Source organism: Thunnus maccoyii, chromosome 3 (assembly GCF_910596095.1).
Source record: "Thunnus maccoyii chromosome 3, fThuMac1.1, whole genome shotgun sequence".
Lineage (NCBI taxonomy): Eukaryota > Metazoa > Chordata > Actinopteri > Scombriformes > Scombridae > Thunnus > Thunnus maccoyii.
In genome coordinates, this window is record NC_056535.1 from 14703785 (window position 1) to 14725363 (window position 21579).

A 21579-nucleotide genomic window follows, 5' to 3' on the forward strand; every position below is an offset into this window, starting at 1 on the left:
ACATGTGTACATTTACAGCAAGTGTTTGTCTATTTGATATTAAAGACCAATAAAGATATTTAACAAAATAAATAAATAAAAAATAACACATCTGGTCATGAAAGAGACCTAAAATGCAGATGAAAACCTCTAAACCCTTACTGACCCTTCACAGTATCCTCTCATTATTAGTCTTTGGAGAAAAAACATTGACAGTCACACTATAATATGGTCTGATGTTACCTTCAACAGAAGAATGTAGCAGCCACCATGATTTCAATAAATGTTACTGAATGTGAAGAACGAATGGTGATTTCTGATTCTTTTTTTTTTTTTTTTAATAAAAAGTGTCAAATTTAACCCGAAACACCGTCTGTGTACAAAAATGTGTATCAGCTGCACGAAAAAAGGAAAAGTCAGTGTTTAGTGCTTTTTTTTTACTGCTCTCAGATGTAAAAATGTATCAAATTTGATCTGAACAGTATACAAGGATTAAAATTGACGATGGTAATGAAATAACATGACTTATATAAATATAATCTTTGAATAAAAATAAGAGGATTTTCTTTTCCATCTACAGGAACCGAGAGGATATACAGAAAATTACTCCGGTTAAATTGAATTAAAAACCTCCTAATATGAAAATGATAAACTGTCAGAAGCAGCAGGTGGTTTGGCTGTGCAGGATGTGAAATTATACTGTTTCAGTTTTATATTTGCGTACATGACAGAGATTTAATCTGAGTCTGCAGGCAAAAAGTGAATCTACTTGTGCACACGCAGCTGTGCAAACATCACAAAACGACAGAAATAGTCACTAAATTAGGAAGTAACACAAACAACTTGAATATTTATAACAACACTCTGTTGATCTCCAAACACTTACAGTATGTTTCATAAGTGTTGTCAGCTGGATCACGTTTTCTAGTCCTAGTTGTAGTAGTAATTGATTAAAAATGTTCAAGAAGACACAACCTGAATTATTTGTTTTAAATATCTAATCTCTGCCGAATGTTACAATAAATACATGAAAAGGTGAAGAAACAACATACCCGAGTGTGTGTTGGGGAAAATAAAATTTTGAATTAATGTTTACCAAGCACTTAAGTGTCTTTCTCAATAACTGAAACTGACAATAATAGATTTAACCACCACTGCTCACACACACAGACACAAGATTGTTTCCTGCTGTTGTTTTGAGGCCCTGAAATAAACACTTAGTTTGAGTAGAGAACGGTTCCTCTTTCACAGAAACATTCACAGCCGAACTTGCTTTTCCCTTTTAAACCACAGCTGACTGTATGTTTTTTGTAGTAAAACTAACAGCTACTGTAGGTAGAAGTTGTCAAAATGCTCTTAAAAATCTTAATTCTTTAATCATTTCAGGAAACTCATTTAGAAAAATCAGCATTTTAAACATTTTAAATCGTTAATAGGATTGTGTTAAGTGACAATGAGCCACTTTCAACCCACTAAAAGACACCAGACTACAGATTATAGATAAACAAAGAGAAGATTGACGAGTCCAGACATCTGGGAACAAACATTTTTATTTTATAATGCAAACTGCAACATATGAATTATATTATTTACCCAAAGGAGCAGAAAAAGGTCATATACCCGTGGCAAATAAATCACACAGTCTGTGTTAAATCTAAGTCCAACACAATATTTTCATCCTAAACCATAAAGGGGCAATCCACCCTAAAACAAAATGTACATTCCTTTGATGTCGGACAGTTCATTCTCATTTTGTGAACATAATCAAGTCTCAGCCAACGCAAGAAACATGAGAACTGTTTTGTTTTTTCCTCTGCTGACAGCGCAAAAGGGGACCTGACTTTATATCAAAGCCAAGACGCGTAAAGGGATGTGGGCAAATATTCAGGTGCAATGTTTTTGCACATTTGGATTAAAAAAAAAGCTCAGACATACCGTCACTGGTTTCTGATTCGAGTTATTCCTGTTCACAAATTTCAACCGAACTGTTTAATATCATAGGATTCATAAAGTGAATTAAGGGTTTTTGCTTCGACAAGGCATTCTATCAGAGGATTTCTAAGCACAAATATAGCTCAGGTGAAAACTGAACTTCAATTAATTAGTTCAGTTATTGCTTAGATAAATAATATTTACTCTACAAGAGAAAGATAAGTTTCACATTGTTCAGATGCATGTAAAAAAAAAAAAAAAAAAAGAAAGAAAAAAAAAAAAAACAGGTCTAAAATGTGGCGTCAAATTGACTTTTTTTGGTTGAAAAATCCCTGCGCTGTTGGTTCTTGAAACATTTTGCCATTTTGTACATCTGCATCAAGTCTTGGAAAGTTTCAGAAAGGATTAGTTGATTGGCTGAAAAACCAGCCACATGACAAAAAACAGTGACTGAAGTCTTTTGTTACTCTGGAAACAAGTAAATAGCACCATGTTCACTAAGGGCAAGCCAGAAGGTAAAGGGAAAGCCACAGGGCACAGAGTTCAGGTGTGCACTTTAAGTGCTGCGGCCCGCAACAGAACTGCTGATCCTTCAAAGTCTCTTTTTGGTCCTCATTCTCTGTCGTAGTCTGGCTGTGTGCAGCTTATGCAAACATAGTCCTCTTTCTCTGCTCGCTCCGCAGACAGTCCTACACAGATCTGGTGGAACCACTGATTGCAGCTGCCGTCACACTGGACCCAGTTTACCTGAAAAGCAGAGAGAAGAGGAGAGAAATGTTTTTAAAACTGCATCTCGCTCGTAGTGTTTTCAATTTATCTACTTAAAATCTGAGCAAAACAAGGGTATAAAACAGTCAAATCAAGTGATGAATATTGTGCATGCGGTGATAAATCGTAGGATAATGTCAAACAGACCTCGTCGCCCTCTGGCTCTCTGCACCACGGTGCAGCACACAGTGAATAGTCTTCCTCCGAGTCTGACGCAGCAGGGTCAGACGCTGTGTGTGTGGGAGAAGAAGCTCTCTTTGTTTCTTCACTCCTCTCTTTGCTTTTCTTCGACTTCTTTTTGCGACACTTCTTGGCCTTCTCACTGCACTGAGAATCGGAGCTTTCCTGACGTCGCTTGGTCCTTTTGCTCTGACCGTTCATCGCCTCCTTTTTCATACCGGAGCCTCCGTTCTGCTTTAACACATAAACAATATATACACCAAACATTAACGATTACATATCAGGTATTATTGAGGATATAATCTGCGAGCAATAAACGTTCCTGTAATCGTCATTACCTTGATGTGTTGGGGGCTTCCCCTCTGAGACTGCTGGTCCTGTTCTGTGCCGTTCCCACAGGGGGGGCTTTGTGAGGGCAGGGGCGCCAGCTTGTACAGCAGGTATCTGTACAGCTGCTCGGTCTCAGGCAGAGTGACCTGCAGCAGGAATCCCTCCACCATCAACTCTTCCAGCTCTGGACCGAGTCCTGTGACAAATATGAGGAGCGACGGAGAGTTAAGAGGTGAATTATAAAAGAGAGACAACAAACTGAGCTTCTAAAGATGATGAGTAAAGCTTCATCACTCACCCTGGAGTGGAACAGACTGGTGCTCTGTATAAAAATATGAACCATTTATTTCCTGAGTCAGATGTGACGATATCCTGGGTCCAACTCTCCCCTGAAACAATACAGAACAATCAACATCAGTAAACGTTATCTAGCTTCTGTCATCATCAAAGCAAACTTAAACTCTTCATCTTATTCTCTCTCATATTTTACTTTTCCACTGACCATCTTCGACACTTTCTCCAGCACTCCCTCTGTGCAGGCCTGCTGAACTCTGTGCTGCCATCGCACCGTCCTCTCGATGAGGAAGCGCAGCGCGTCTCCTTCTGGAAGTCGGACCCGGATCCTCTGCAGCGAAGCTAACAGGGGCAGGACCTTGTCCAGAGGGGGTTTCCTTGACCTCTGGCAGAGTGGGCAAAGCCAGGCTTGGCCATACTCGACGTCTGCAGTTGTTGCAACGCACCCACAGTGGAAAACTTCTCGACAGAGCTCACACTGCACCATGGCACCCGAAGGCGCCTTTTGGCAAACACAAGCACTAAGTGCACAACAGTTTTCAGCAGGAAGAAGCTTGGACTCATTTGAAGTCCTCAAAGCCAACAAGATCTCCATCTCCTTCTGGCGGACCTCCGCAAGAGTGGCCATCTGTGAAAATTAAAAGTATTAAATTAAATGAAAAGACTAATGTAGTTCACAGTCAGAAATCTGATACAGATTGTGGCTTTTTACCAGACATTTTAATTAGAGCGTATGTGTCTGCCGTTAGCCCTCATGTCTTAACTTTCCTTCCTTTACGCTTTACAATAACATATTTTGTATTTTTAGACCGTTTTTTTAAGCGTGTGAATGAATTGTTTGTGTTTTCCTGTTTGCTAACCCACTTTCCTCAAATTGCCCCTTTAACATCTATAAATTCAAATGCAAGAGAAAGTACACAACACCATAGAAGTTAATGAGAAATTAACATTTTCACTCTTCTATATGCATCTTTAGACTGAATTCAAACATTGCTAAATACAAACAATTGTCACTTGACAGCCAAACATACTGCTGTTAAAAAACAAACAAAAAAACAATAAAAAAGGAAAATGTGTAAAATCTGAAGTGACTACTAAAAAAGACTAAATATATATATATAAACTAGAGGAAGTGGTTTTTGGTTCATGAAAGAATTTATTATTTCTTTTCAGGGAACATTTTGTCTATATTGAGTCCCTCTATTAAGTTTAACTCACTTGAGTGTGGACTTCATGCAGTTTAAGTCATTGTTTTATAGCACATTAAATAAGTGTAAAACCTTAAGTCTTGATCAAGATAGATATGGGGAATTAACAATTTCTTGCCCAGAAAAAGGGAGGTGGAAATCATTTAAAAAAAAAAAAAAAAAAAAAAAAAAAGAAGTTAATAAATCACAGTTTCCATTTTCTGGAAGCCCTAATTATACTGTCAGACAACTATATTTGTTGCAAGATAACACATCTACACTCACAGCAGAGGCGGAGTCCTTGCTCTCAGAAAGAGCTCTTTCCACGTCACATAGTGAGTCCAGTTTTGTTGAAGATTTTTTACTGATCTGTGTAGCTTCTTTAGCTTTTTTAGATCTTGACTTCTGATGCCCTATCCCTACGTCACACCTCGGGCAAAGCACCTGAAAACATAAAGTAAACCCACATTAGTTATTGATCCTGCCATTCAGAAAACAGCTTTGAAATGAACACAGTAAGTAAAATCTCCGTTTACCTCAAGGAGAGAAAAAGGGGAGTTTTTCAGTAGGAATGTCTTTGCTGCGCTCTCCTTCCAGGTCTGAACATCGCTGACCAGTGCTTCCAGTCGACTCAGCGGGTCGAACCTCACTGGGATGCCCTCTGCTCTGAGAATCAGCTCAGAGAGACTGTCCAGCACAGGAATACGGCCCCCGAGCTGCAAGCATGCAAAGACGAGATTTATAATCCACACTCCTCCATCTCCAAACTGGTGTTGAGAACATTCAGGTGAAGGTATATTTTACCTGGAGTGCTTCTGCTTCGTGAAGCCATTTCTTGGCCTTGACAACGACGTCCTTCAACTGCAGGCAGTTGGGCAGATAAGCAGGGATGTTTTCTACTTCTTGTAGAGCAGCGTCAAGTGTTTCTATGCTGTGATAAGGCCTGAGAAAAGACGACATCAAGAACATGTTCAATTCATAAAAAGGCAAAAATAAAAGACACTTTACAGGAAAGATGCGCATGTTAAACTGAGATTTCATACATCAGCTGGAATACATGATGTATTTTTCGATTAAACTTCAGGTATCAGATCATTTTGAAGTGTTGGTTATGACGGAGTCTGTCTCTCTGGAGCCATTAGTGGGTTAAGCACTGTCACAACACCATGATCCTCTTTATCCACCATGATCCTGCTCTGCAGACTTGGCACATTTTACTCTGCACTGTCTGAATTTTAGCTGATTTTACATTTTCACTTCACATCTGCCACCACTGTTTAAGAAAACTGTAAAGTATATAAATGAGTGTTTAGAGATACTGTACATTAACCAAGTTATAGTAAGTACGTTTATACCTGGAAATAGACAAGGAATTTATTGAATTCTGATTAATGTAAGATTTCTTGTTCATTTATAGAAGAGGAAGGACTTTCAGAGATTGACACTGAGAGCTAGCGTAGTAGTGGGTGAGTAGAGTATTTGTACGTGTAATAAACGAGCTGTCATCTCTGTAGTAACTATAAAAAGTGTTTACATCGAGAAAAAAGGTTTGGCGTCTGACTCACACTTGTAAGATTAATTTATTTACTCTTTCTGAACCTGGAACTGACATAAAAACAAAGAAGCAATAGAAACGGGGATTAAAATCACGACCTCAGGTCAAGCGCAGCTCAGTGTCCTCACCTGGCTTCCATGAGTCCTAGCACCCGCTCCTCCCACTGCTCCGACACTGTCAGCAGCTCCTGCAGACGAGCCATGGCTCTTTCCACAGAGCTGTGAGGAGCCAGGCCCACACCCTGGTCTATCAGCCTCCTCATGGTGTCCAGACAGAGGCTGTCCGGCCTGCTGCTGGCTTGCTGCACAGCCTCCAGCCAGCGAGCCTGCTCAAGTCTCTCCCTGAGCAGGGGCAGCTGGGGCAGCTCCACGTCCAGGCCCAGGCTCACATCCAGCAGGTCCTGAAGCTCCAGCGGGCTGGGTGATTCGTCAGAGAGGAGTCTTTCACTGCGCTGCTGGAATTCATCCACCCGGGTCAACAGGTCCTGGAGGTCACATTGAACAGACATTGAAATACTAGGACTATGAGACTTTACAAAACTACTTCAGTAACTTTACTTCTGTTCTGCCACAAAAAGCAACGTTTTGTTTGTATGACGTTGAGATATTGCCAAAAATCAATGTTAAGTTTGACAGAAAGGAGTGTTTAAAGTTGAAGAAACTGCTTTTAAAAATCCCCACAAATCGAAATCGCCACTTACTGATATTTCAAATTCTGTTAATGAATGAATGAATCTAATCTAAGCTCACTAACCTTCAGTAAAGGAGCCTGTCGAATGTTACATGGCAGGTTGTCTAACTGCCGCACAAAAGACCTCAGCTCCTCCACAGTCAACTCGTTCTGACTTTGAGACTTTCCTCCACCAGAACGATATCTACAACACACATGAGAACTGCATTACAGACCAATAAAGGACAAGTGTCAAAATGACAGAACTGCCTTAAACAGCAAAAATAATAAAAAAAAAGGACATGAAAATGTAGTTTGGCAAGTTAAATGGAAAACACTACAAGTAGATGAGCTCTACTACCTCAGACACTTAGAAGTAACGTTGAAAATATTATGTCAGAGTGATTGTTACATACTACATATTGTGTGGTGTGTTGCATTATGGGTCAGAATCAACATATTTATTGCGTTTGAGAAACAAATGGACTTTTAATCCAATAATGGGACTGAACATATCTCAAATCTAATCTTTAGTACCTCGTCTGCCTCTTCCCATTCAGAAGCTGTTGTGCCATCACAGCAACTTTATCAGCCTCTGAGGCAACAATGCGTAGCTGATCCAGGAGGCTGGTTTGTGGGAACGACTTTGTTTCTGCCTGCTCCACCAGGCTGTGAAGCTCTTCCAGACCTGACCAGAAAGGCGTACCAGAAAGTTCTTAAAATACACATCCACAGACTATAGCACATTGTTAAAATGTATTACTGAATCTGTGTGTGTGTGTGTGAGGGAGACGAAATAAAGGTTTTCCTCATTTTCTGTTAAACAAAGACACAAGAAAAAGCTGTAGATTGCTGAGAAGTGTCAAGAACTAGCTTAAAATATAAAGTAAAGCAATGAGGATGAGGAGGGTGTATAGATTTTTTTTGTATTAACTTCTCACCTCTTTTCTTGCTTTCTTTGTTCTCCAGGATGTCCTGCACACTACACAGCCACTCTTTATAAGACTCTGCACGCAGCGTCACTGATGCCATCAAGCTGTACAACTGATCCAGTGTAAACTTGTAACTGAAGGAAAAGACAAAAACATGCAATGAATATACAATGATGATTTCAACATTTTGCCAAGTTTCACTAAAAAGCAACCTAACACCACTTGTAAATTATAAACTTATGTCTACATTTGGTATGAATAAGAAACTGGACATATGAGGACGGCCAGGTTTTCTTCAACTTTGTCCTTTGTAGATTACGTGGCTGCTATTAATGGGATTAGGGAGCAGGACTCCAATAAATCATGTTTATTACTGCAAAACTAAATTGCCTTTCTGTTCATGTAAGATTGCTGACAGCTTGAAATTAATTCATATCAACCACCAGGTTAAAACTCCAAACTGCACATGTACTTTCCTGATACAATTCTGTCTTAACTCACTGACAAACAAATTCAAAGCAGAAGTATTTTCTGCTGATTTCTGCCTATATGATGTATTTGAATGGCTGAATAAAATGTATTCATTATATCTTTAATGTCATCATCTCTGCCACTTCAGACTTGTCTTACTATCATTTAGAGTGATGTTCTATTTGTCAAGATGAAGCAGTCGTGACACATGAAATACTGTATGTGATTTTGAGCACAATTATTTTACAAATTTTAAAAATACAAGTTCCTTTTAGGCTCGTATTTGGGAAAGAAATGAGGCAAGATTCTGTTTGTTTGTAGCCCAAAAGGGTAGCTTAGCTGATGTAGTTGGTTCATGACAGCATTGAAAAGAAACAAACAGTTGCTGTGGTTACTGAAGACTCACTTGAGTGTAAGGTTGCTATGCGGACAGGAGCAGAGGTCCTGGGCGTGGTACAGACAAACCATCTTGTCAGGACTGCAGACACAGGTGATGCCAGACAGGTAGCAGGTGGTCCGACACTTGTAGCACTGCCGCTCCTCATCTGGGAGCACCTCATAATCAACTTGTTGAGACTGCACCACACCCTGGAGACACAAAGTCAGTCATTAGAGCCACAGAGGAGACAGATGAGCTGGATAGGACAGCAGTGCAAGCAAAAAAAAAAAAAAAGTGTCTTGATCTTAATCTTTTATCATCATAAACAGCTTCAAACATTCAAGGTGTTCCCTTATTTAGCCCTGATGAAACATCATTAAGGATATAAGACACAGAGAACTTTCAGAGAAACACACACCTGTTAATTTGTGAGCTTTGCTTTAACGCCACCAAAGGAGCAAATACAACAAACTGAAAAATTTGCATTCATGTAAAAATGTGGTCAACTTTAGACCACAGTGATGTTCTATTCATTGTGTCTTAATACTCTATTTACACCAAAATTAGTGTGTATATGCGTTTTTTGTTTGCCTTTCAGTTTTTTTCCTGGTGTCTCATGTTCGACATCACGGCTAGTAGCTAGTTAGCATGGCTAGCATTGTTAGCATGGCCAAACTGTGCACAGCCCATAGACTGTATAAAAATGAGGTGTAGCCGCTGTGTTTCTGGTTTAACAGCAGTGTGCTGGGCAGGTGACAGGTGTGTTTATAGTGTTTGTGTGCTCTGAAAGAGGTCACAGCACGGATATAAAGTCACACAACTGACGAACTGTTAGCCTAGCATGCTAATCCTATGTAAAAATATGGATGAGACCGTATGTTTACAGACATCCGCAGATAGAAACAGATGAAAGAGCAGCTGGAAAAGGGGCGAATATTAGCGTGTCCACCCGGGTGTCATGTTTCCATCACTGCCCATCGGAGCTGGAGCCGATAAATACCTGTGACTACTGCAGAGTCATTTGACCCGGGAATGAATGCCTATTGTACTCCCACTGAAGACAAAAGCCAGATGTTAGTGGGTGTTAGTGGGTTTTTTGTCCAGTGTGAAAGGGGCTTTACTGTCACTAATGTGCCTCGATATGTTAAGTTACATATCGTTACACCTCCTGAATGTCTATAACATGTGCTCTGAAAACTGAAACTATACCCTTACATCACTGACCTTGCTTATTAATCTGGTTTACTGTAATTTAAAAAAAGACAATGAGTCCTACAGACTAGAGCTGCTCACCATCTTGTTAATCCTCTCTCTTAGTTCCTCTTCTTCTTGGAGCATGACGGTCATCTCCTTCTGCACTGCTGAGGCCAGGTCGACATCCATGTTGTCTGCCTTAAAGGCCATGTTACACACCATCTCGTCATGGGAGAAGACACAGTACCTGCTCAGCTGACGATAGTGTTTCACACAGTTGCGGCCAACAGGCATCTGCCGGAAAATATGAAGATGAGGTTGAGTTTTGGAGTGATGATCCAGAAGTCACTTACACAGCAGAAACTAATTACAAAAACAGGTTTCTGTTGTAGCAAATCAGATTTTTCAGTCATATAATCTTTATTTTGCTACTTGAGCACAGCATTGTAAATTCTAAGTTTCTTTGGGCATCAAAAAAAACACCCAAGAGCAACATGAAATTCATTCTACATACATAAATCTTTACCGATGGTGTTGAGGTGCTACATCTGAGTCAATAAAAGTATTTTAAAGTGCCTGGTACTGTGTAAACACATCGATGAACTCTTTTCTTACCCAGTCCACGGTACAGAAGTTGACAGCTTCAGCAAAGTTGAAACCCTGGTTGAATCCACTGTGATACGCTCTGGGGAAAGTGATGACAAACTCGCCTGCACATTGGTTGGTACGATAGATCTACCGTTGGTACGGAAAGAAAGAAAAATTGTAATTATTTATGTAATTGTAAGTTGTGAACATTAGAAACATTTGTTAGAAAGTAGAGACTGGAACTGACAGCTATGCTGAACACAGTAAAGTTCTGATGTCTTAATTTATATTTATTTTCATCATAAATCTAGATTTATATTAATTATGTACTCCAAATATAAGATTTTCACAAAAGGTTGTAAGAAACTGCAACATTTTTATCTCCTTTCCTGATGCAAGAGGAGCATATTGAGGTATTTCTGAATGCATTATGCATTGAGAACTTGATGCAACTGCACAGTCACCAATATAATAGTAACAAAGCCTTTTATTTTAATCTTTATTGTGTGTTTAGTGATGTGTGATATTAAAATGTGACACATTTTGTCGTCACACTTATTTATTTGAAAGATCCAGCTGCATCTCAGCTGTGATGATTAATGAGTGAGTGTAACAGTGAGCTGCTTACCGGGATGCCGTTGTTCATCAGAGTGTTGGGATTCATGATGGTGACCAGCTGGTGAAGGAGGTCTGGCTGGGACTCAAAGAGCTCTGGAGCCAGTTTCTTCATGACCGTCTCGAGGTGCTCTGCAGCATAACCCGGGGCCCCGTACCAAGTCTTTGGCTCCCCCCTGCACAGACAGTCAAACATGTTAGTGGAAACACCCCACGTTAAGGAATACTTTGCTGACATAATTTTACAAGACTGAGATGATACACAGTAGAACTTTTGTTTGATTACATACTTCATTAGTTCATCACAGCTACTTTACTTTCTGACAAACAGAGAGTGCACTCTACCAGTGAAGATAGTTTATGGAGTAGCTCCAGTGGTCCTCAATATGCCAGCAGAAGGAGGAGAAGCACATGCCCACATACAGCCAGGGTAACTTCATCCCACAGATGTCAGCTGTAATGTGAGTCAGCACCGAGGCGTCCAGCACCGGCATGTTGTTCAGGTTCCAGCCGCTGCTCAGGTAATGCTGAAGGTCAGAGACAGGTCTCAACACTCAGCTACACTCAAGTATTACCAGCTGGACACAGCTATATTTATCACTGGGAAAATAATCGCATCTAAAAGCAAAAACTTAATATCAGTGTTCATTTTTCCAGTTACCAGTCCAAAAACTGCAATGGGCTTATATAATGTCTCAGAGACTGTGTTTATTTTTAAGATTATGTTTTTGGCATTTTTGCGTTTATTGGATTGTGGGCAGTGAAGTGGCAGACAGGAAACAAGGGGAGGGAGAGACGGGTATGACATGCAACAAGGGTCCCTGGCTGGAATCGAGCCAGGGACGTTGCAGTTATGTGGCATTCGCAGTAACCATTTAGATCTCGTTAGATATTTTCATAGTATGACATCAAATTATGGAGAAAAATTCATTTGGACTGTAGATAAGTACAACAGATCTTCCCCATAACAGACAGACGGTACCTTGTCGTCAGGAGAGACTTCAAAGTGGCTGTTGCTTAAAGGGAAGCCACTCCCAAACTCCTTGGAGGCGATGTCTGCTCCATATTCTACGGTGACATCCTCCTCGATGGTGCTGACTAGACGCCAGAACTCCTTCTCCACCAGCTCAGTAGGAACCATCTAAAATACAGAAAGATGCCACAGTGTTAAGACACATCTAGAAATCAAATTTATATCATTATATTCAGAATATGTCTGCTAGGACCAATAACACATAATTTCACCTGAACAAAAGTATCTCTCTGAAACCTGCAGTGCATAAGGTCTGCTTTTCCCTGCTCACCCAAGCCAGACCTCTAACCTCTTAACCTCTCTTTGTGCATTAGGGTTACCCCACAGGATGTGAGTGTGTAAGAGGGTGAAACAACATCTGATAAGATAAACAGGACGGTCTCTGGAAGTGTGTTATCAAAGCATTCCTTTGTGCCAGACCCAAGTCATAAAACCAAGACAGAAACTTCCAAGACTGTTTCCTTCCAAGAAAATCTGTTTGTGGTACGAATTTAACAATTTCATGTATTGGAACATTTTGTGGATGTTGACATTAATGGTGGTTTATTACAAACTCTGACATGTATTGCAGCACTAATAATCAATGTATAATTTTGTGTTCCTCCGTGTGTTTGGTTCATATAAAAGCATCAAAATCAATCATGACAGTTTAAGGAAAACTGCTCTTAAAATGATCTCTGGAGGAGCATCTGGTAATAGAGGTGTAACGTTGGGCTTTTCACCAAAACCACTCAGTTGCCGCCACTTTAAGCCAGAACTATAACTGGTTTGGACATTTTGACATGTCTGGCCCAGATGCTTTATCTCTGCTGGTTTGCCTTGCTGCTCCTCTGCTTTTCTACTTTAGTAACATACAGGATATGGAAACAGTTAAAGTATTTCCTTCTCATATTTTAAGCCGATTCAGTCACTGATCACTCATTTGCTCCCATTTTAATCATCAGTAGAGTATCTTGACTAAACAAGCCAAGGCAACCATGAAAATTAATCTCACCATTTATTAATATGAGAGCTTTAAAAATCCCCCAAACTAAGACCAGTGACTGAGATGAGGTGTAATTACCAACAAAAAGACTAAGTAGAATGGAAACCAGTCAAATATCAATTATCAAGTGATGCCAACTCACATGAACTGGCATGTTGAAATAATCGGACTTAAAGGAATCAGCCATGTCTCCAAAGGCTTGGAGGGTGTAGCTCCTGCTGGCCTGCTCAAAGCCAAAAGCAACAGGTGGTTTGCCGCATTCCTGTAAAAAAAAAAAAAAAAGAAAAAGAAAAAAAAAAAAGAAAATATTAAGTTAAAAGAAACCACTTGGAACTGTAGTATATTTGTGGATATCAGACAGGATATTGTATTGTTGTTCCCAATTATGAGCTGGCTTCCCCATCAGGATTTCGCTCCCTGGGGGTGGAGGGGCTGCAGCTCACCTGAGCCAGGCACTTGGGGCATCTCCAGTCGCCTTTGGGAACATCGTGGAGGGGAGGGATCAGGCAGAAGATGTGATAGCTGTCATCACAGCCGTCACACAGTAGCAGGCGGTCTTCAGCACTCCCACTGCCACATACCAGGCACATGTACTGCTCCACCTGAATAGAAAGGCAGCGAGATAGTGAGTGCCTCCTTTGTTCTGAGATTTGCAATTGTAACATTGGAATTAAAAGTGATGTAAGAACATGACAGTTTTGTCATAAATACAATGCAAAACAACATACTTACTTTACTCATGATGGGTTTGTTTATCTTATTTAATGCAGTTTCTTCATTATCTGTTGGATGCTCGTATTCAATGGGCTCCTTTTTCACCTCAGTGACTGCCATTCTCACTGCAAGACATGAATGAAGGATCGGGTGGGGGCTTTAGCGTCTCAAATAATGTTCTTCATTTTATCCAAAACATTTCCCTTCTCTTGACAAACCCAGAAGCATTAATTGTCTTTGTTCTTACCTGGCTCATGTTTGGCAGCAAACGTTCCCATCCTCCTCCTGAGATTGGGACGATTCTCACAAACTTCTCCAGGTTTTACGCAGCCTCTCTGTCGGGGTGTCACGGTGAGAGTTGGAGAAAAACAGAACAGTGAGTGACCCTTGAAATGCAAAATGACCACAGTCACATTGGATTAAAAGCCACTATGTCTTCTGTCATGTTAGACACGTCTTATTCTAAATGAGACTCCTCTATAGTAAACCTGTGTTGTATATACGTGAAAACCATATGAACAGGAACATTTAGTCACTACTACACAAATCATCCATCTGGCAGAATAATGAAATATTAATGAATCAAACATGATTCAAGAGAAAATGAAAGACAGATTAGACTCACTTCAGATCTCATTCGTTTTGCTCGGCGAGCTATACTGCAGATCTCCTGGGGCTGGACAGACTGGCGCTGTGGCAGGTCATGAGGGGTGTACTCCTTATCTTTAGTGTCATTGGTCAAGGTGGCCTTCTGCAAAGAGAAGGTAAGTGTAAGCAAAGAAACAGTGAACTCAATGCCTAAAAACTAAGCGAATCAAAAAAAAAAAAAAAAAAAAAAATCCACAGTCCCCAATTTTTCCTGAATTTAAGCCAAATGAACAAAACAAAAACACTCTCCAGACGAGCGCCTGTGATTAAAATAATACTGTGTGTTAGACGGTTTCTTCTCACGATATTTAGTCAGTACCAGAGTATTATTATTACTTTATAGATCGCAAAGGCACTGTAATGGACCATGAATTCTTCCTATAGACATCTACTCAACTGTGAGCAACAACTGCTGCTCTTGTGGGAAAAGAAAAAACGAGTGATAGGACGTACAGGCAGGTTGGCTCCAGTCTGGAACAGGTTATATGGGTAGAGAATCCTCTCATAGTGTGCCCGCAGATGAGAGCCAACAGCTTTGCCTGGAGCGAAGCCCATCTTGACGGATATCCTAGTCCAGCGTCGCTCTCTGCAGACTGCATCGAAACCTCCCTCTTCATTCACCAGCTTAAAAAGAGAAAAAACATTTACAGAATACAGTCATGTTTGCATGTATGTGTAGAAAGCAGTTTTATATTCATGTGGACATAAACTCAGACATATAATTTTACTGTAAATTGTTTAAATAAATCTTTAGATCCCTGAGTCCAAAACCAGCCGGGATTTGCAGATACCTTATTCAGCTGGTACAGATCCAAAATCTTTCTTTCCACATGAGGGATTTTCAAAGTACATCCTTGAAGCTCCCAGAATTTTGCTATTTGATCCAGGAAGTTGAGCTTCACTCTGGTCTGAGCCTAAAAAACATGATGAAAGAAAAACTAGTTAGTTGTGTAATAGATATTTAATTCTTTAACATGACTACAGTTAGCAGACACCAGTGACCTTTTGTCCAAATAATTGTAGAGAAACTACTGATATTATCTAACAATTTTCCAACATTCTTTCCTTTCATTCATTTCTGAAAAGAAAATATGCATTAATCAAAGTTAACTGGCTGCACTAATGAGGCAGCTGCACACAATAGTATAATCAAAGGCAAACCTGAGATAATTTGAGTTTCTGAAGGACAGAATATAGAGCAAATCTGACCGGCTGAGCTCTGAACACAATGAATAAATATCAGGATTTATCAGGCAACATGTTCGAGAGCCTTTGAAATCTGCGCTCACAGAATGCACAAATAGTGTGATCGGTGAGATGCGCTCATTAGAAAGCAGCTTCAGTTCAGTTTTTTGAAGCTGTAAATTATTTTATTTACATTTCTATCATTTGGGGGGAAAAATTGTTAAAGATACGAACAATGCTGCAATAACAGACATATTTAAAAGCCAAAATAAAAATCAACTGAACTAATTTTAACCACCAAATACCACATTAACATTTAGAATTTATGCATCTTAAATATATACACACATAATAAATGAACATACCTCCAACTCATTAAGTCTTTGTATCCGTGGTGTGAATTTCAATCTGTCAACATCACATGCAAATGGTGGCTGCCATTCCTAAAAGAGTAAAAAAAAAACATTTTATTAACCAAGAGGAGACCACATCTATGATAGTCACTGAATAAGGTCTCATTGTATAAATGACGGCAAGCCAGTGTTTTCCTTTTAATACATTGTGGGATATAATGTAAATGGGTCTTGACAACAAATTAGATGAGAAAAGGCTAACTATATCTACTTCTCATTATTTCATCTCCTGGTCCTGTTTACTGGCATATCTGAAGTCAAAAAGGAGTTTATATTTAAAACTAATCCTAAATACACACTCAGGCTGCACATCCAAGAGTTTGCAGTTCATCTAGTAAACCAACAGACTATTATTAAAGGCAGACCGACAGGGAGTCATTGTGTTTGGTAACATGCAGAGACACTGAGAGCAACAACTCAGGCCTCAGGCTGGGCAATGTCTGATCAATACTGATAATCCAATTATTGTTGATTAAATGTTGTTTTGTTTTTTTTGGGGGGTGGGGGGGTGGGGTGGGGGTAATAATAATAATAATAATAATAATAATAATAATAATAATAATAATAATAATAATATATACACACACACAGAGAGACCACAACATATCTTGCGTGCACAATAATCACTTTCACAATCTCTTCATTCAGCTACATGGCAATGTTACAAGTGATGTCAAACTAAACACTGATATTTAAAAATGTTTGTCAGAACCTTTGAATAAAATTAGTTTATTATTTTTTATTATCAGTTTACAGAATTGTCACAAGGATTTAAAACCGCTAAAAAAAACAACAAAAAACAAACAGATTAAATGAATGTTTGGCTTTATATGAGGGAGTTACCCACATCGACTGTCTTACTGCTAGACTAACACTGACATTTCTGATATTAATGCACGCTGTGTTAAAAACACCTACTCACACAACTTCCTGCAAGACTGGTGCAGTCAGTAATGGCTCAAGAGTCAGGAAAATAATCTGTTTTACATCACTAAATTTATGTTACACACTCTTTCTGAATTATATTTTGTTCAAATGTGGAAAGAAAAAACAACTGGTGCAGTGTTTATTCTGGTCACCATCAGGTTGATTCTTTCTTTTCCCTGCATACAAGAGCATATATACACTGTTGTAGGCCAGCTAAACAATGGCTGTCAGTATGATCAAAACACGTAAAGCTGAAATACTCCAGCTTGTTCTCCAAAGATTCCAAAAATCCCTGAACAGACAAACATGCTTAGCCTTGAGATAAGTTTCAGGTTTCACATTTGTCCTTCGTACACTTTGCAACACGCATTCTCAGACAAACTGACATAAATATTCTTCACAGTTTACGAGTTGTTTTTGATGTGTTAGAAAAAAAGTGCTAAATTAAATCCATAAACTGAAACGCATGTATATTTGCTCTCACACAACACTGAGCAGATGGTTACTTTCACTTTAATGGCTCAGAGACTTGGGCTCAACACTGTGTTTAGGCTTTCAGAATAACCAGTTCACATTAAAAATACCAGTCACACAAACCAATAAGCAGGATGAGCTACTGTTCAAAAAACAAACAACCATCTACATTTACATTCTGAGGAAATGCGGATTTGACATATTTGCACAGAATTTGTATTTGATTTTTACATGTTTTTATTTACTTTAAGTAACTTGTGGAATAACCAGTTATGGCATGTGTGTCATAACAAAATGGACCCGTGTTAATTTTGCTTTAAAAATCACTAAGTTGACATCATGGAGCCAAACTCTTATTGACACTACATTGTAATGAAAAGGGAATGTGCTAAATTAGCATGTAAAATATGTTAACAGATCATGTGACCTGATTTAGCTGAGCCTGGAAATTTAACTACAGCTCCAAATCACCACAATATCTCTTTAAAAAAGGGTACAGAAACACATCCTTCATTTTTGAAAAAGGTCATTATTCTCTTTATAAATGATCGCCCAGTAAGTGGCTCACTATTGCATGTAACGCTACAGTGGGATTAGTGCACTGTGTTCAGATTTAATACACCAAGGTTTGGACAGGCTTTTTTCCTCACTAGAATAGAAATAACATTCAGAAAAGGGACAACTGTAGCAGCAATAACACTGCTGTATTATCATCTGTAGACAAAGCTGGATTAGACTGATACACACGCAAAAAAAAAGAGTTTTGAGGCATATGTAGCTGCACTGGTTTTCTGATCATCCCTCAAACAGAAGTTAAACCACGTTAACCACACCAGTTAAGATTACAAGCTCAGCTTTAATCAAAGCATGACTAGCCTTAAACCAAGTACAAAATGACAAGTTGTGAGAAGTTATGTCACTGAACATCTTTTGATTTCGTGCTCCTTACATCTACATTCAAAATGTGACCTGTGTAAAACCTCGGAGGAAATAATGACCACATACTGTGCACCCAGAAATCACTGATCAAAAACAGACTGATGCAATCTCTTCATCCTTTCTTTAGAAAAACTCACTCTTTTCGAACAGTGGAGAGAAAAAGAAAAAGAAAAAAAAAAGAAAAGACATCTTAGGTCAGATCCTATCTGAACAACACAGGATGTTACATGTACATGGTGTGTAGCCATGCAAGCCTCAGAGATGCGCAACGCTGTCCTCTTTGAACAAACATGAAAATTGTTTGTGCCTTTGTAGAGATTCAGATTCAACACTGCTGAAGGATTCAAGATTGTTTGCTGGGTTTGTTTGGTCTGCACGCCACCCCTCCAGCCAAATGTTGGTCTGAATGTTCAGAAAAAACTGCTGGTGCATGACAAAGGACTGCAGACACTGTTGCTTACTAAATGTAGGGCAAACGGTGGAAAGTTCTTCTTCTTTTTTTTTTTTTATTTTATTTTTTTTTTTTTACATGTATTCATTTTATATACCAACATTAACTCAAGGAGCAGGCGTTGTTTTTTGAACTTTTTCGACCTGCTGTTTCTTACCATATGGTATGTAGTTTAAATGACCCAGCATTTTAAAACCCTGTCATGGTGGCTGTAAAGATGTCGGGGAAATACAAACAAACAGATGTTCAGACTAGAGTGTAGTGGGCTACAATTTGTCTCTTTATGTATTCCTAAATGATAAGATCAACAAGAGAAAAAATACCTTTAAACACATGCAGTAAATGCCAACAGTTCCTTAAACAATCCCATGTTAGAATAAATTTAGATAATGAGCATTCATTATTTGCTCAAATATTTTGCCATTACCTTCTTTTGTTTAAATGAGTAATGCATTTATATTTTTTGGACAACACTAAAGCAGTCCCCAACCCACCCTTTTCTCTTAACAATCCACCTCTTGATAACCCGTTTGATTGTGCAAAAATGGGCTTTTACAGCTTCCCAATTTTTTTCTTAAAAAAAAAAAATCAGCCCTACGTTATCAGATGGCATACAGACCCAACAAAACAATTAACACCCTGGACATTAATGCTTTAACACTGACTGGGAGTTAAACAGCTAGAATGAACATTAGTTATTTCAGCAGAATTTGCCCTTTATCTAATTTAGGTGGAAGCGTGGACACACCCTTGAATAAGATAGCTGCCCACTCCCAACACAACGTATCACAAATAAGCTCAATGTAAGATTAGTTTGATTGTTTCTTTTTGTGGAGAAATCTATAATTATATCATATTCTTTGTGTACTGAGAGAGACTTAATATTTAGGCTAGTGTGACGTTAGGGAGGTGTGGATTAAAAGACTCAATAATCATCCAATTGGAAGAAAGAAAGAAAATATCATAAAGACAGCCAATCATCCGAGAGTTTTTCCATAACAACATGATTGTGTTATTCTTCTGTAAATCCAAAAATACACAGCTAGCTAGCAGAAGCTGTCAAGAAACGAGGGGGTGATATGATTTACGCGAGATTGACGCGTAAACGAGAAAAAACTGTGCTGAAAAAGAGAAACTGACTGTCCATTATTAGCGCCGTGTTAGAGCGATCTGTCTCTCCATAAACAGTTGGTCACCGAGCACGTACGTAATGTTAGCCGACGTTACTGCTGCAGCTTTAAACGGGCCTGATTAACGTTAGCTACGTTATCTCACACTAGCTTAATAAATACACTCAAAGAAAGTCAGTCTTTACATTCAACTAACTGTTTAAACAGCAGTGGTCAAACGAATTACGTTAAGTTTAAATCTTGGTCAGATCATTTCCGTGCCTCCCGACTCCAGGAAGCGTTTCATTCTGCGCTAACGTAAACAATTTACATTATATATTTGCATTTCATGCAAACTTTAGCGTTTGAATTTTTCTCTTAAAATCATGCTCTTTCAACTGGCTGTAGGGATGAATATATGTTTGGACGTTAAAACTTGGTCAAATTTCTTCCTTTAATGGCACGTCCGAGTGCTCCACTACACAACACCAACAGCTCAGGCTAACTGACAATCCGCCATGTTGAAACCTGTCTTAAAAAACACAACTTTGCCTGCTAGTTGACGCTAAATTATCATCGGTGGCCGAGGCCGGCACACCACGCTAAAAACCCCAAGAAATAACTGGCAAAATTATGAAATACTCACCGGTGGCGGGCGGATCTTACAGATGCCAGTTTTCTCTGCAATGGGTCGTATTTTGTTGATGTACGCAAAAGGGTCGGCAAATTCCTCCCAGCTGGGCTCAAAAACAGGACACTCCGGGGGAGGAATGAACTCATTCAGCTGAGGTTGAGTCATCGTTGCATCCTTCGTTATGACTGTGAAATATTTTTTAAAGGGTTTTCTCACGCCGAATATGCTCGCTTTGAATGTCTATCTTTTCAGTTCATGTCCACTCTCCACTCATTCAACTCAAAGACGAATTATCTAGTTGGAGGGTGACAGCAACAGAGAGCGTGTACATCCGCCTCGAAAAGTAGACACCCACAAAAATTTATTTAGGCTACTATTTGTTAGGCGGAGTTTTGCGGTTACAGCTCACGTAAAAAAACACACACTTTAGGTATTATTCGTACGCGCTAATTCTCAGTATATGTATAAATAACATTTTTACTACACCGACACAGCTCCGATGGTGACTGCTCATATCTTTTTTTGTAGGAGTTAGAGTAGAACAAACGCCTTCAACATCATTTGTCTACCTTCTTATCATCTAAAATAAGCTACAGTAGTTTCCTCTCACGTAGTTAACACTTTGTATCTACAATATTTATTTTTAGTTCAGGATTATTGGTTCCGTGGTTTTCTCACAGATTATTGCTCGCCTGTTGTGTGAGTTTGATTCGTTTACCCTCTGGAGCGGCGGTGTACTGAGCTCCATCGGTTGACAAATGAAGGGATGAGTTGGTTTGGCGCTTCCTTACTCCGCCCGGCTGAATTTAAAGAATAGCCGTTACGGACGGTACGCCAGGTTTAGTAATCGAACTCACCCAACAGATCTTTGCGCGCCGGCCGGCTCTTCGTTTTTAAATGGTCTAGAGGAGCTCGTTGATTGGCTGTTGAATGCAGAGACTGTAGTCATATGTTGATAGTTCAGCTGTTTGTTTTAATAATAAACATTTAAACT

General features: G+C 39.3%; 1 protein-coding gene across 2 annotated transcripts; it reads right to left on the minus strand.

Moving 5' to 3' along the window:
- Positions 1–1511: 1511 nt before the first annotated feature.
- On the minus strand, positions 1512–21261 carry kdm5ba (lysine (K)-specific demethylase 5Ba). 2 transcript variants are annotated; one of them, XM_042406596.1, is made up of 27 exons: positions 20598–21261; positions 16004–16081; positions 15245–15367; positions 14907–15077; positions 14431–14556; positions 14053–14140; positions 13824–13930; positions 13535–13693; positions 13234–13353; positions 12056–12214; positions 11419–11600; positions 11087–11249; positions 10486–10605; positions 9970–10164; positions 8704–8885; positions 7836–7960; positions 7432–7582; positions 6979–7099; positions 6354–6709; positions 5475–5613; positions 5207–5386; positions 4956–5114; positions 3692–4111; positions 3488–3578; positions 3198–3385; positions 2827–3093; positions 1512–2658 (listed from the first exon to the last, which is right to left on the minus strand). In XM_042406596.1, the coding sequence occupies exons 1-27, from the start codon at positions 20748–20750 to the stop codon at positions 2524–2526; spliced, it is 4458 nt and encodes a 1485-aa protein (XP_042262530.1). In that variant the 5' UTR covers positions 20751–21261; the 3' UTR covers positions 1512–2523. The 2 variants fall into 2 exon arrangements, with proteins under 2 accessions (XP_042262530.1, XP_042262531.1); XM_042406597.1 differs by having other exon boundaries at positions 2827–3090; positions 20598–21260.
- Between the last annotated feature and the right edge of the window lie 318 nt (positions 21262–21579).